This window comes from Microcebus murinus, chromosome 12 (assembly GCF_040939455.1).
Source record: "Microcebus murinus isolate Inina chromosome 12, M.murinus_Inina_mat1.0, whole genome shotgun sequence".
NCBI lineage: Eukaryota > Metazoa > Chordata > Mammalia > Primates > Cheirogaleidae > Microcebus > Microcebus murinus.
In genome coordinates this window covers 57917591-57933747 of record NC_134115.1, presented here as the reverse complement: position 1 = coordinate 57933747, position 16157 = coordinate 57917591, and the positions used below count along the sequence as shown (strand labels likewise).

Genomic DNA, 16157 nt, shown 5'->3' with positions numbered 1-16157 from the left:
GGAGAAAGAGCCAGAGACAAGAGATTCAGAGAGACACATCATAGGAGTGGGAGTCTGCCCGCCCATGGCCAGCCCATGGCCAGCCCGCCCCAGCCCAGGAGCTGGCCCCTGACCTGGGCCCGCCCCCTCCCTGGTGGGGGGCCTGCTGGGCCAGCTGCCAGGGGCCAGGCTTCCCTCCTGGCCTGGTCCCCCCCCCCCAGCCTCTGGACAGCTCGGGCCTCTGCCCCCGCCCCCACCGCCCACGCTGTCCAGGCTGCCTAGGCCTGGTGGGATCTGGGGGCCTCCCGGCCTCAGCCCCTCCTCCCCCTCCTGGAGCTTCCTGCCCGCCCTGACTGTCTCTCCCAGGCTCCCCTCTGCCGGTGCTGTTCTTCCCTGCCCACCATGTCCTTGTCCCTGTCTCTGTCCCTGCTGTCTCTCGTTTCCTTTCCCATCTCCAAATACATGTGTCTCTCTTCCTTGCTTCAGCCTAATTCCTCTGCAGGTCTGAGGCTTCTAGAGTTCCCCAGCATTTGAATCAGTTAGTCCATGCTGTGTCCTGTGTTCTGGCCCCATTTCTGGAGATGGACCCTCTAGGGCTGCCGTGGGGAAAGGCGAAGGAGATGTGTCTCTAGGACAAAGGGTGCCTTTTCCCCTCACACTGTGGGATTCTGGAGTCTGGGGTTATGGGGGCTGGGGGGCAACAGGAAGCTGGTGGGGAGTTACCTTGGCCCTGCACTAGGCTAGATGCCCTCCATCAGGTGAATGTTCCTGACCCCACCCCAGTCCCTGGCAATGGGGAGAGGTGAGTCCAGCCAGTGACCTGCTTTGGATCTCAGATCCCCTGCTTGGAGATGGAATGGTAACCTTGTTTTGAGGTCACTTGCTTTGAGGCCTCCCTGCTCATTCGTTGTCCAAGCCAGACTAAGCCTACCTGACCCTCAGCATACCCATGCCGACCTACACCCTGAAGTTCAGAACACACTATTGCAGATTAGCACTCACAGTTACAGCTGGGGCTCAGTCAGTGGTGCTCAGCCCCCCGCCCCCACCTTACTGGGGCAGGGATTCCCAGGGTGGCCTTGTGCAACCGAGACTGCTGTCTCCGATCCTGCCGGGATATGTATAGGGGCTTCCAAAACTCATACCTCGCTCTCCCAGGTTCTTCCCTTAGCTGGGTAGTGGTCGAGAGTGAGGGCACAGCAACTGTGACATTGCTGGGGTCTTGGGTCCTGGATCCTAAGCCAGACTCCGAAACTGGGTAAGTGAGTTTCCTGACCTGGAGCCTGTCACTGTGTCTGTCAGTGTTACTGATGGTGACTGTCAGCCTCCAAGGGTGCCAGTATTACTGTAGACTGGTGTCATTCTGTGTGACTGTTACTAAGTCTATCAACGCCCCTGTGTCACTGTATTGATGTCACCATCTGTGTTCCTCTGTGTGACTGTCAGTCTCATTGCATCTTTGACTCTGAGGTTACTGTCATTGTGACTGTGTCAGTGTCAACAGGTGTCATTGCCCTGTTTGTTGGTGTCATTGTATGTGATTATCACTCACTGCATCATTGTCATTGTGGTGACTGTCAACATTCCTGTATGTCATTGTCAACAGTGCAACTATGTCATTTTCACTGGGTATTGTCATCCCTGTGCAATGGTGCCTTTTTGTCATAGCGAGACAGTGGCAGTAAGTTAGGGCCCAGAATTTGACTCTTGTGTCACCTGTGTGTGTATAACCATGATACTGGGTCATGGAGAGGTGCTGGGACCCTTGTGCTGACAAGGGGTTCAGGGGCTGCTGGGCACTGGGCTCCTTTCTTGCTAATGGGGAACCCTCTGCTCCTCATGCTGAGACTGACCTCTTCCAGGGGCCTGCAGGGAACCCAGGCCAGTGTGCACAGCCCTCATCTGAGGCTCTATGGGATTTTCCCTCCAGATCTATCCCAGCAGTATGGGGTGTAGACTAGGAAAATTCCTGGGGAAGGTGCTCTTTGCCCTGGGACGGGTGGCCTGGGGCGAGCCAGGGCAGGGTGGAGGTGTGTCCTGGATGCCTCTGGCCTCAGCCTCCCGACCTGGGGAGTGGGCCCAGCTGGGACTCTGAGGAAAGGGGGATGTGAAACTGTCCTGGGGCTTTCTGGATCTGCAGAGGAAGGGGGAAGGGGCAGGGATGGGGCTTTAGTTCACCCCTAGATCCCCAGTGAGAACCCCCCAGACCCCAGGAAGGCCCTGCTCTTGCCTCACATTACACACCACCAGCCCATCCTCCTTCATGTTGGAGGAGCTGGAAGCTCACAGAGTTACTCTAGAATGGGCACAGAGACCCTCCAGGGTCTCTGTTATTCTCTCTGGATCCGTCTCTCCCTCTGCCCTTGAGTCTCCACCCATCTCCCATGTGCCCTGTCTTTCTCCCTGTGTCTCTTCCATTTCTCCCTACCTCCGTCTCTCCTTGTCCCTCTGGATCTCCACTCAGGGCTTTCCTTCTCTCCATGCCTCTTGTTTCCACTTCCTGGGTCTGTCCCTTTTCTGGGTGCCCCCAACCCTGCAGTGTCTGTCTTGGAACCCCACCCCCACTCTCTGCAGCACTCGCTCTCAGCAGAGCCCGTCTCTCGTGGCTGCAGCCCCGTTGGCCCAGGGCCCAGCCCTTACAGTAACTCATCGGGCTGATGGAGGCGACTTTGATGAAGAAGCCACCCCTCCCCCTGTGGGGGCCTGAGCGTGTGTGCGCGCACGCCTGTGTGTGCATCCACACACGTGGGGGTGGGTGGGTGTGCTTGTGTGGACCAGGAAGCAGCTGGGGGCAGAAGCCACCCCGTTCCTCTTCTCCCCCGGACACTCCCATCCTGTGATCTAACCTCATTCCAGTCGGCCTGCTCCTTGCCTGCCCTGCCTGGTTCCTGCTCCCATGCAGTGGGCAGTGGACCTGGCACTGAGGCGGAGGATCTTCCTGGCTGTGAGGAGAGAGGCATGGACAGATGGCAGAGATGGTGGGGGAGGGTCTGAGGGCCACTGGCAAGGGCTGAGGTGAGGAACCAGGTAGGCCTCCAGCCTCTGTCTCTCTTTCTTTCTCCCGCACAGCTCTGAATTCAGACAGTTCTGGGTTCATTTCCCCACCGCTTGCTGGCTGGGTGACTTTGCCTTAACCTCGCAGACCTGAGGAGTGGCCCAACACGGGGCGGTGGCTGCAGGTCAGAAGGAGCCAGGCCAAGTGATAGCTAAGGTCCTAGGAGTCGCTGATGTGGGAAGGGTAGCCAAGGCCACATGGGGCATAGAGAGATTAGCTGTGCCAGGGAGGAACGGTCAGAGTGGCTGTGGCTGGGAAGAAAAGCAGGTTCAGATGAGGGGACTTTCCTGGAGAGGGTCAAGTGTAGCAAAGGGCAGGCAGGACCCCCTCCCATAAAGGAGCCCTAGGAAATCTGATTCTCTCAAAGCTCATCCCCTGAAATGCCATAGTCCGATACCCACACTTGTCACCCCTCTGCTGTAACTGTGACAGCCCTGCCTCTAGCAGTGTCTCTGGCACATTCTCTGGGTGTATCTGGCAGGAGGTTGCTGTCAGTTTCTCTGGCTGTTTCTCTGGCAGTATTTCTTACGGTGTCTCCGGCTGTCTCTGGCAGTGTTTGCCGTGGTGTGGACACTTCCTGACTGAGCATCTGGCTACAGCTCTAGCGCTTTTTCTCTAGCTGTTTTGCTGGGTGTTTGCTGTTTGTGTCTATCAGTTTCTCTGGTATTTCTCTGCTTGTGTGTCAGACGGTTTCTCTGGCACCGTTTCTGACAGTGTCTCTAGCTCTCTGGTGTGGCGCTGACGGGTCCTCGGCCCGTGCGCCTTGCTTTTCCTCTGGCAACATGTCTGCCTGGGTCTGGCTGAGTCTTTCACAGTGTTTCTGGCAGGGCCTTTGTGTCAGTTGCTCTCTGACCATTTCTCTGGCTGATTATCTGGCTGCATCTACCTGTTTCTCTAGTTTGTCTGGTGGCCTCTCTAACAGCTTCTAGTCTGTCTCCCACTGTGTGTGGAGCTTTTTCTCTGGGGTTCTGTTGGGTTACTTTGGGCAGTGTCTCTGGTCTGTGTCTGCTGTGTGGCCGCCTGTAGCTCTGGCAGTAGCCCTGGTTGAGTGTCGGCAGTGTCCCTTAGTGTCTCTCTCTGGAGCTCTGCTTCTGTGTGGTTGACAGTCCCTGTCCCTGTTTCCCTGTTCAGACTGGGGGTGGGGGGATGTTGCCACACTTGGGGCCTGTTCTGCAGGAAACAGTTATTTCCCTGTCCTCAGGTGTGAGTGTGTGCTAGGTGTGTGTGGGGGAGCAGTTGGACCCATCCCAGGAAGTAGGACGTGGAGGGCATGGAGGGCAGAGGCATTGGATCCACCGTGGCCTCTGGAAATATGTCCTGAGTGTGCTTTGTGTACTTGCATGAATGCATGTAGACACCAGTGCACATCTTCTGGGCTGGGGGGCCCAGGCTCCTGGGGGCACATGGCTGGGGTAGAAGATGGGCTGGGGTCCATGACAAGGACTGACATATGCAAACCCCTCATTTTCTCTTGATCATTGGTATACCATTAAGCAAAAGCCACATCTGCCCTGTACCACTGCCCTGGTACTCTGCTGCTCCGAGTTTCCCAGAGCCCAGTGGCAAGGCTCACGGTGTGTTGGGGGATTGGGACAGAGGACAAATCCAAGGGGTTCCTGAGCATCCAGGTTTCAGGCTCTCTCCTCAGGAGCATGGCAGGGGGCCTCCCATACAAAGCAATTTGGAGTACAGACCTCCAATTAAGTTAAAACATTACCCTTTCAGTTCATGATGTTTATAGCTAATTAGCCAAACTCACCAGTAAAATTATTTTTTTTTTTTTTAGAAAAATGGTCCTGGCATTACCAATGTTCTATAATTCATCCGTGGTTGACTGCATTCTGCAGCCAGCAGTCTTATCGAACACCAAACCACTGTAGGTTGCCTTCTACCATCTTTAGCAAACCTTTGCCTAGAAATGCCAATAATGTTGCTTTCTATTGCTTGAAAGAGGATCCTGAGCCCCATTAAGAAGGGTATTTGGGGTCAAGGTGCCCTGGCCCCAGGGCTGGGATTTCCCAGTCCTGCCCTAGAACAGGGGGCTCCCGGGGTTGTTCCTGTCTAGGCTCATGCTGCCCCTCCCCCACCCCTGTTTCTCCCAACAGATGGCTGCTCCTGTCCCGTGGGCCTGCTGTGCTCTGCTTGCTGCTGCTGCTGCAGTTGTCTACGCCCAGAGACACAGTCCACAGGGTGAGTGCTTGGGGGAGCTGCCTGCCGAGCCCCTCTCAGAACTGGACATGAACTCTCTTTGGCACGAGTGCATACTGACACCACCCAAGAGTCACACACTGGGATTGTCACACATGAACACCCAGAGGGACATGTCACATGACAATGATATGCAGTGTGACCCACTGATGTCTCATAGGTAGGGTCCTCCACAGTCACATGCTGATGGTGTCTCTGGCTTGACATGCTCTGTCCCTCTTTCTACCAGGGTGGTAGGGCATAGGCAGTGGGATGGAAGTTGGGTGGAGGAGGCTAGGGGCAGGACCTCTGCAGTATCTGGGTGAAAGGCAATCTCCTTCTAGAGATTGGTGAGTGCAATTGGAGGCACTGATAGCAGACAGTGGGCAAGGCTGCTGGTCACCTTCCACCCTCAGCTTTATCCTAGAGGGAACATAGGGACAGAGACAGTGGACTTAGAACAAGATAAAGGGACAGGCAGGGTGGCAAGCAGGAGAGGCTGGCACACTACAGAGGGGCACAGATCAATCAGCTGGAATGCCCAGAGGAGAGCGGGATTGCTCAGAGCTGGGCCATGCGCAACCTCCCTGCCCTCCCTCTGCCTGTTTGTCCAGTGAGGGCCAAGTCCTTCCCACAGCCCACAGGACAAGGGGCTGTACCCCTGCTGGGGAAGCAGGTGTCCTCTTCCCTTGACCACTGGCCCCTCTGCTACATTTGAGGCAGCACCTGAACGGCCACATAAGTACAAGTCTGCACTCAAAACCTGCCTTGATGAGGCTCCCTAAGCTCCCCGCTTGGGTGGGCCCTGCCCCCAGCCCCCTCAGCTGGCTTAGGCAGAGGCAGGGAAGGTGGGGTATCTCCAAGGACCAGGCACAGAACAGGCCCTGATGGCCCAGCTCTGCCACCCTCAAGGCTGTGAGTTGAAGGGGGATAGTGGGCCAAGGCTTCTGTGGCCTCTTCTTTATCAAACCAGCACTGAGACCCAGAGAGAGCCTGGCCGGTGCCAGGGCTGCTGACTGGACCTGCCTAGAGCCTGCCAGTGGACTCTGCCATCGTGTGTGGAGGTCTTTACCGTGTATGACCAAGGCCTCGGCCATAAGGCTGCGTCTTCGAGAGTGTATGAGACTGTGTCCCTGTGTGTGAGACTGTGTTTTTATATGGGTGACAGCATGTCCCTGTTTGAATGCATTTTTCTGTACACTGTATCCTTGCAGGCTGTGCCACACGTGTGACATTGTCTATATGTGACTGTGCCCTTTGTGGGGCTTAACCTTGTGTTTGAGACTGTGCCCCTTTTATAATAGTATCTCTCTGTTCCTCTTTATGAGTTTGTGTCCCTATTAAACTGTCTCCCTCTGTGTGAGACTGTGTTCCCACATATAGCTGTGCCCTGGGTGGTGATGCCCTTCTTGTCTGTGCCTGTGATCTTGTATCAGGTGTTACCATCCCTGAAGTGGGACAGTGTCCCTGTGAATCCATGTGTGACTGTGACCTTGTGGACAGCTGTCCTGTGTGTCTTCCTTCTTTGTGGGTGACTGTCCTGGTTCCTGTGTGTGTGACAATGTGAAGTTCCTTAGGGTGCCCTGAGGGACTGTTTCCGGCACATGATCCCCAAGTGAGCCCATGTGTGCAGGTGTGAGGGAGCTGTCGGCCCTGTCCCTCTGTGTTCTCCACGTCCATGACCTCATCCTGTCTCTGTCTCTCATCCTGGCTTCTAACAACCTTTTCACAGCTGATTCCTTTGGAGCATTTGTCACCGCGTCAGGGCCAAGAACCCCATCCTCCCCCTGCTGCTTGATTTAATTTCTGAAATGGACAGCACATCAGTAGGGGCACCCACAGGGCGGAGGAGAGCTGTCCAGAGACAAAGGATTAAATCACTGCCATCTTTGGAACTGTTGCATGGCTGTGTGTATTGCTATTGTTGTGTTATTGTAGCAGTTGTGACACTGTGTGATTGTCATGTCATTTTGCCCCCTCCGCCTCTGCATTGTGGCCTTGTAGTTGTCTTCTGTTGTTGTGTTGTCATTTTTCATTCCTGCCCTGCCCTGCCCTTACATCCTTAGTTTGTCATAGTTGTGAGGTTGTGTTTTCATTTTTCTTGTGAGGCAGACAAGGTATGGTAGGGAAGTGTTACCCCATTGTCATTGTATCTGTTATGTTGTTGGGTCGCTGCGTCCTCATGTTGTGGCTATCCCTGCTCCCCAGTATTAAAGGGCCATGCTGGGTCCATGTTAGCATTGAGCCGCTGTTGGTCAGTGTGGATGTGTGGCCTCTGGGACCGTGATGGCCACGCCCCCTCCCCAACGGTCAGTTTTCAGCCTCCTCCTCAGACAGCTGGACGCAAAGTCTCTACTGGGGGGGTGCAGAGAGAGGGGCTTGGCATGTTTCCTGGAAGCTCCAGGTTTTTGGAAGGAAGGCTGGAGAGGGGCTCAGAGGCTGGAGCTGGTGGTTGGGGGGGGCTCAATGGCCTGAGTCTTGGACACTGGGCCTCTGGTCAGGGGGAGGCCCCCATTCAGTCTCTGGTCCAGCCTCACAGCTGTGGCCTCCAAGGCCCCCAGCCACCGCCCTTCCGCCCGTTCATCCTCTGTTCGGCTGGTCCCAGGCCCCACAGACAAGTGGTCAGGGCTGGCTGGGTTTCCTGCTTCCTTCTCCTCTGACAGGGACAGAGAGGCTCAGAGAGGGGCAGGACAGAGAAAGGCGGCAAGGGAGAGAGACCGGGAGACACAGAGGGACCCTGGCACTGGGAAGATGACAGGGGCAGCAGACCGGGACAGATGTTCCAGCACAGAGAAAAGCAGTGCTGGGGAGGGGCTGCAGCGGGGGAAGGGAAACCTGGTGGGCCCAAGGGGGATCCCTACCCCCCTGCAGTCTTGGTGGTGTTAACAAGTCTAATTAAGAGGCCACTGGCCCAACTTAATTGGCTCGTTAACAGGAATTGCCTCTGAAAATCCCCCAACTCAGCGGGGTGGCTCTCTGGAGGGAAGATGTAAGCGAGTGTTAACGAGGGATCCCGCAGCCCCCCCAACTGCGCCCCCTCCCCTTTCCTGTCACCGCTCCCACCCTCACTCCACAGACCTGGCCAGGACCAGGGAAGCAGGATGAGAGGGGGGTGTCCTAAGAGTCCCATCTCCCTGGCTCTGTGTGCCTGCTTCTCTGCAGAGCTGCCTCTCTGACCTTCTCTGTCCCACTCGCCGCCTCCAGCCCTGTGCTGCCTCCCGGCAGGTGCTCCCTTCCACCCTTCCGTCTCCAGTCTCCTGGGCTCAGTCCATCACGCCTGGGTTGCTGAGGCCAGGCTGGGGTTTGCTTTTGGCTCTGACAGGCCCTTCACGGGGGCCGGGGGCCGAGAAGAATGATCAGAGTGCTCACTCAGTCCCAGAAGCACTGCCCGCCCCAACTCCCCGAGCGGGCACTAAGCAGCTCCTGCCTCCCGAAGCTGACAGCTGCCAGGGGTTCCCCAGGGCTCACTCCTGCCCATTTTCCCTTCCCCTGCTGCTGCCTAAGCCTGGATGGCTAGAGGAGGGGTTCTGGGGTGTGAACAGAATCAGGGAGAGGGAGAGAGGCAGGAAGAGAGATGGAAGAGAAAAATAGATGGGGAGAGACAGAGAAAGGAGTGGGACCCTCAGTGCCAGCTTGCCTGGGTAATGGATGGCAGTGCCTGGGGCCGGGCCTGTGGGTGGCAAGGGGTTAGGGACATGGAGGTCAGGAACACAGTTTAAAGAACAGGGACTAGATGTGAACCAGGTTTTCACTGAGAATTGGCCCCTCCTGGCACTACACAAACTCTTCTCTCTCTACGTCACACACACACACACACACAGCCCCTGTACATGCACACGCATACAAATTGGGAGACCCTCACATCCCTGCACATTGCACAGCCACAGAGGAGGTCTGCACATGTCCCATCTACCCATGACACTCACACAGGCAGGTGTGGAGCTTCTCACTCTCGCCGTGCACCCTCACAGGCGCCCATCCACGCACATGCACCTGGGGGTGCTGGGCAGGGCTGTGACCTGTACCTCTTGCCCTGTGCCCTCCCTGCCCCCTACAGAAGCACCCCATGTGCAGTATGAGCGCCTGGGCTCAGATGTGACACTGCCATGTGGGACAGCAAACTGGGATGCAGCCGTGACATGGCGGGTAAATGGGACAGACTTGGCCCCTAACCTGCTCAACGGCTCTCAGCTCATGCTCCGGGGCCTGGAACTGGGCCACAGTGGCCTCTACGCCTGCTTCCACCGTGACTCCTGGCACCTGCGCCACCAAGTCCTGCTACATGTGGGCTGTAAGTATTGCCCTGACCTGTTGTCCGACCTCCTGCCTTCCTTGAGGCCCAGACCCCTAGCCCAGATCAAGTCCCCTTCCTGTTGGGAGGCAGGGAGAGGGGCAGGCTGCAGCCTTACCCTTGCCCTCTGATTCTATCCTAGCTGCTCTTCTGACCTCTGAGCCCAGGCTTGCCCACTGAGTCCAGACCCTGGACATTTTGCCCATGTATCCCACCTCTGTGGAGGTCTTTGAGATCCTAAACTTCTGTCCCCTGGACAAAATGGGTAGAGGAGAACTGGCAAGGCAGGGCCCTCTGGGGTCTGAGTCGGGATGAACCCTAAGGCCACAGCTCTGACCTGCAATGGCCTCACTTTGTACTCATAGGGCTGGCCAGAGGGCCTTAGGGAGGAAAATGGGGTAGGGGGTTATATAGGTACAGGTGTGGGCCCTGGGAGGCCTCAGGGAAGGAGGGAGGCTTCCTGGAGTAGGAGGCACATGGAGATTTGGAGGATGTGGAAGATACATGGAAATAGCATTTCTGGCAGAAAGCTGCATGTGCCCATAGGCCTCAGAGGCGGGAGGGCACGAAAAGGCCACTTGGGCTGGCACAAATGCGGAGGGGGGGTGCTGAGGGAGGGAGCAGGGGCAGATCATGATCCTAGAAGTTGGGGAGTGACACAGTCTGGGTCATGTTCTTAAAAGATCACTGTCACTGCAGTAAAGAGAGACAGGTTGAATGGCCAAGGCCAGGGTAGGAAGGAGGCTGCTGCAGGATCAGGAGAGATGATAAGGACCTAGGACCAGGCCATGGGGTTGGGGAATTTTGAGAAGGGGTAGTTGGACCTCCAGGAATTGGTGACAGATTGGAGGTAGGAAGGCCAGGAGGGTAGAGAGTGGGAGGAATAAGGACAGCTGGAGGTATCGGTTGCTGTAACAAGGAGAAGATGGAAGGAATGGACAGTGTCTTAGTTTGGATTTCCCTAGAATTCGATCCCCAAATGAGAATTCATATTTAAGTAGTTTATTTGGCAGGTGACATAACCATGATAAGGGACTGGGAAAGTGGCACAGAAAAAGGAAGTTAAGTTACTCAATAAAGAGTGAGTTATCCAGATATTGCCAACCGGAGTCACCACTGAGGGAACTCTGGTTGCAGATGCAGAACATGCTCCTCAGTTAACCTGCCTACGGGGTGAGGGATCTGGGAGGTATAAACACTAACTCCTGCCCATCACTGGCTGAGTGATTCTTTTGGGGCGGGGGTGGAGGTGCTTTAATTCCCCAGCACTTTTGGCTTGATGACCCCGTAGGCAAAGCAGACCTTGGTGGCCAGAGAAAGCTCTTAGGCAAATAACTGCAGATGTTGGCAGTGAGAAGTGGTACGGGCTAGGGATCTGTAGCTCCTTGGACATCTGCTGCAGACGTGTTGGGTTGGGATCCTTGGGGGACAACCGGGAGTTGATGGCTGGTAGCCAGCGGATCCGAGGTTCTGGGACCCGGGAAGAGGCCTGTGCTGGAAATGGAAATTTGGGGGGTCTTCAGCATTAAGGCCCATGGGGGATGGATGAGATGGCCAAGGGAGGAATTATGGAGTGAGGAGAGAAGAAGACTGAGAATTGAGCCCTGAAGACCATCTGCGTGAAAGGGGTTGATGGAGACAAAATGAGCCACAAAATGAGATAAGGAGTCAGCAGAAATGTAGAGGGAAGACCAGGTGAGTGTGACTTGGAGGAGGGATTTGAAGTCGGAAAGATAACATCATCAGTGTTGCTGAGGGTCAGGTGGGCAGACATGTGGATCTCAGCCAGAGACATCCACCATCAGAGTGAATACTGTGAACATAGTTCCCTTTCTTTTCCCTGAGCCAGAGCTTCAAGCTCTTTTGGCCCTATTCCATTTGCATGTGATACACCCCACTACCCGAAGATGGTTTCTTTACTCCCTGGAAGCTACCTAGGAGATGCTTAAGGGATCTGGGAGACTGGGTGAACAAACATGTGAAAGTGTGTTTCTCAGGGTCTTCCATAAAAATGCTGACCCACCAGTGGGCCTGAAGGTGTGAAAATACTTTTTGGTGGGGAATGTGCCTTTTCCCATGGGAAAGCCTTTTTTAAACGTGTGTAAGCTGGAGAGATGCCATTTAAAACCAAACATTTTAATTGCAAACCAAGGGTGGAGTGACCCCTGTTGGCCAGCTTGAGAAATGCAGGACCAGCCTAACTGAATCCACCCTGGCCCACTTGGGGTCTGTCAGAAGTAGAGCCTAGTCTAGGCCCTTACACAGGGAAACATCATTTACTGAGTGCTATGGAAGAAGGATGAGCCCAACTTGGCACCCACACTCCTGTCTTCTCAGTTTGCATCCCAAAAGTCCTCAGGATAGATAAGGCTGGCAGTAATGGGCTTTGGTGACCCTAAGCCCCCATTCCTGATGACTTGATCTTCAAGAGGTCCATCGGAGAGGAATCGGGTCTTGAAGTAATGTCCATAGCCCACAGCTGCCCTGTTGTGACCAGACCTAGACCTTTTATATATAGTGCTTACTGTACCCCAAGCCTCGCCTATCAGAGGAGGGCTGGCTATGAATTGGCTGTGGCATTAGTAACAGGTACTTATCTTTCATTGCCTTATTTCCTCCTAAAGACCTAGTCAAAGGAACAGGGGATATTAATCATGATCATCTCAGTCACTTTTTATTAGTAACAGGAGACTGGGTTTGGCAACACTCAATACCAAATTATCCTTCTTGCCAGCTCGCAGAGAACAGGATAGTGTTATCCCTGATTTGTGGGTCATTCAAACCAAAAATTATTTAATATTTATCCTAAACATGTGCGATTTTCATGTCTTTATTTCCAAGGGAACCTGATCATAGCAATATTCTATGGGAAGTCTCCTTATCCTGGCTGGTCCCTCAACTGGTCCGATCCACCTTCCGGCTCTCAGGTGGACACTCACAGAGCGCTAAGGAATCTCCTACCTAGGATGGTGAAAGGACCCCCCACGTTATGAACAGGATCACGGTGTTCCTTTTAGTTTCATCCTTTTGTTTACAAGACACTGCTGATTCAGTATCATTCTGATTTTAAGCTAAAACAAACAAGAGATTAAAATATTTTTAAGTGGACAGTTCCTTCGGCCCTTTCTGGCTGGGAAGGAAGGAGTGGAGAGATGGCTATGGTTAAAGAAGAAGTCTGGGGAGAAATCACGAGTGGGAGGCAGGAGGGGCATTTGGGAGTCCAGCAGTTGGGGCACCTCAAGGGGATGCCACGAGATAAGATCGAGCCAGGCCATGGGCCTTGAATGCCAGGCGGGAGGAGGCGTGTGGGTGGGGTGTGGGCAGGGCTGGAGCAGAAGGGTCACCCCGCCCCACCCCACCCAGCCCGATCTGGCCTGGCCCAGGGTGTGGGCAGCCTGCCCCTCCTTCTCTCTGGGCCGGCGGGCAGGCCTCGTGCGTGCCGGGGGCTCCAGCCCAGGCGGGCTGGCGAGATGAGAGGAAAAACATGCGGTTTGGTGGGCTGGACATGGAAAAACAAGCCAATTAGGAAGAAAACAAACAAACCCTGGGCCAGCGGGGGCACACGCACGCATGCACACGCACACTCTGCCCCGTGTGGGACCCAGGGACATCCTGCCACAGGCTGACACAGTCACTTGGGTGTCTCAGGAGCCCCCGCAAGGGGCAGCTCAATGTCTGAGCATCTCGGAGCACGCCTGTGTGCCCAGAGTCTGGTGCTGTGATATGTGTGCATAGGAGCGTTTGCTCACGTGCTCCCTTTAACACGCTCTCACACGGTGTTTGCTCCAAAAGTGTGAACAAGCAAGGGACTCTGGGCACCTTCCCACACCGACCCTTTGAAAAATACACTCAGGTGGAAGCTCCATCACGTACATGGTGTCTCCTGTATGTAATCTAGCAGTCCTGTGTTCAGACACTACGGCACGTTTACACACACTCTCGCAGAGTACCTCAGCCACACAGCCTCACACATAAAGACAATCTCGAAATTGAACAGCCTTACCCTGAGTCACACACAAACACAGTCATCATCCAGTCCCACACAGCCTCCAATCATATAGTTACACAACTGCCTGGAGTCCCACAGCCACACACACGAAGCCTCTCAGAGTTACACATACAGCCTCACAATCGCAGTTTCTTAAAAACAGCTTTTCCCCCAACTCACAACATACAACAAGCATCCTGATCCCACACTGTCCCACAGTCTCACAGCACCCCCACCTCCGCCCACCCAGCCCCTCAGCTGGGCTCCAGCTGCAGCAAGTCACTCCTTTTCTTCCTTTTCTTTGTTTTTCTTTCCTCCTTTTCCCTCTGAGAAACCTGGTCCCTGTCAGGAAACCCAAGCCCTTTCCTGCTCAGGGCCCAGGGCCAGGCAGGAGTAGCCAGATGACAGACAAAATCCCCCCGCCCCCCACCCTCACCCTCCACCCCATGACCTGCCCAGTCAGGGAGAGGAACTGGTTTGAAGGGGAGGCTGGTCTGGGGGGGTGATAGTCGGGACAATGGAGGAGCCTGGGCAGTGGGGAGGCTGGCCGGGGAGGGGGCCTGGGAGTCCGGTGCCATGGCCCGCTCTGCCCTCCAAAGAGTCCCAGGCAGCAGGGAGCTGACTCTGCAGCCTTCGTTCCCCCCAGCCCCCCCTTCCATCGCCCTTCTCCTTTGAAGCTGGGGGTAAGGGGGGGTGGTGGCAGGAGGGGGGAGTGGAGGCTTCTCGGCCGACCTCGGAATGTCCTTTTCTCCTGGGGCGGCTGCCAACTCTGGCCTGGCCAACAGGCCCCCAGAAGGCACTTCCTGTGTCCTTGGCCGCCCCCCACCCCACCCCCATGCAGAGCTCTACACCCGTGGGTAGATAGGGAAGGGACACTAAAGGCACACAGGATGAACATAGAGCAGACACAAGATGGACACAGGGCCAGGACGTCTTCCCAGGGGAGGCAGGCAGCAGAGGGTAGAATACAGATTGTCCCTTGTGGGGTCTCTGCTGGGCTCTGGCTCTTTCCTGCAGGCCTGGGGAGTGGAGCTGTCTCTGTCACCAAATTGCCCACTCCACCTGCTACACTGAAGTTCTCCTGATGCCTTCCTGCCCCCTCATCTCTGCTGCAAAGCCATATCTAGGTTCTGGGGGTTCTGCCCCAAGTCCCTCCACAGCTTCACACATACTGGACACACTGGACATGTACATGCAATCATACAGAGTCACTCTCAGTCACGTGCACATTGTGGATGGAAGCCCACAGTTTCCCATGTGTCACCATGGCCACTCTACAAGCATAGACACACACTCTCCTTCACTGTCCCTGGCTTATTGAGCTGCCCCCCCTCCCATTTCCTGTCCACCTGTCAGGCAGGGGGCGGGGGCTGGGGGAGGCACAGGAGGGAGGTGTCAGTGTCCCTGGAGCCACAGACGGACATTCCTTGCCTGGGTCAGATCACAGAAGCTGCCTCCTTCCAGGAACCTGAGCCGCCTGTCCTCACGCCTTACCCAATACTTGAGGGTGGAACAGCTGGGCTAAGTGCTCACGGCAGCAAAAAGAGTGTGGTTAGACAGCAGAAAGGACTTCCCAAGTGTGCGTGTGTAGTCATGTACGTGGGTAACTCCATCCTGGGGTTTAGTCGCAGCTCTGCCTTGCTGTGTGACCTTGGGCCACTTCCCTCTCTGGACCTTTCCACTCCAGAGTAAAGGCAGCTGCTGACCTTGCAAAGGGCATCTCTACAGGGTCTGTGATGGAGAAGCTAGAATGAGGTACACGCAAGGGGAACAGCAGCTTCCTTTCAATAGGCACTGTACACACAACCATAGAGGGACATGCACTCTGAGAGCCACATACAGATTCACACACATCCACACACATGGTCTTATGCATCATTGTGACTTTTTCATGTCACATGTATATTTGCATGTAACATGTAATTCCCACGCACATGGAGACCTACACACACGTATGCACATGAACAGCGCCTAGTGTTGTTCCTATGCAGCCACCAGCCCTGGCCTTGTGCCTCTCAGTCTCTACTTAGGGGAAGCCTGGGGTGTCCTTTCTCTAGGAAGTGCACCCAGATCACCCCAGCAACTAGAGGACACATCCAGGACTCCCCTCAGTCTCTGTTGCACAGTCTTCCTCTGGTAGTGGACACGGTGAGGCTGGAGGTGTGGGGCTGGGCCTGATTCCCGCAGACACCACCTCCATCCTGTGATTGATGAGCTGAGGCCCGCAGCCCCTGCTCCCCACAGTCCCTGCCTCCATCGAGCAGGTGGGGGGGGCTGCTGCTCTGCACAGCCCTTGTTTTTCTTTAATTAAACATCTGGCTCTCTGTGGCCTGGGAAGCCTCAGACCCTTGCTGACAGCCCCCCTCCCCACCTTTGGCATCAATGATAGGCTGAGGGGGGGGGAGAGCTGGGGCTCTGGGGCCCATCTGTCCCCACACTAGTACAGGGGACTGGGGGCCCCAAGAATGCCCTGACCTCGCTGTCCTCACCCCTAGTGCCGCCGAGGGAGCCCGTGCTCAGCTGCCGTTCCAACACTTACCCCAAGGGCTTCTACTGCAGCTGGCATCTGCCTACCCCCACCTACATTCCCAACACCTTCAATGTGACCGTGCTGTGAGTAGCTGCGCCTGTGACCCGGTTTCAGTCCTGACCTCTGA

General features: G+C 55.4%; 1 protein-coding gene across 3 annotated transcripts in view; it reads left to right on the top strand.

The window, feature by feature from the left end:
* CNTFR (ciliary neurotrophic factor receptor) overlaps nucleotides 1–16157 on the top strand; it is a 38211-nt gene that overhangs the window by 14922 nt on the left and 7132 nt on the right. For all 3 annotated transcript variants that reach the window (XM_012770113.3, XM_076008813.1, XM_012770118.3), the window contains 3 exons: nucleotides 5140–5224; nucleotides 9279–9512; nucleotides 15996–16113. In XM_012770113.3, the coding sequence (XP_012625567.1) occupies nucleotides 5140–5224; nucleotides 9279–9512; nucleotides 15996–16113 (437 nt within the window). The remainder of the gene's footprint in view (nucleotides 1–5139; nucleotides 5225–9278; nucleotides 9513–15995; nucleotides 16114–16157) is intronic.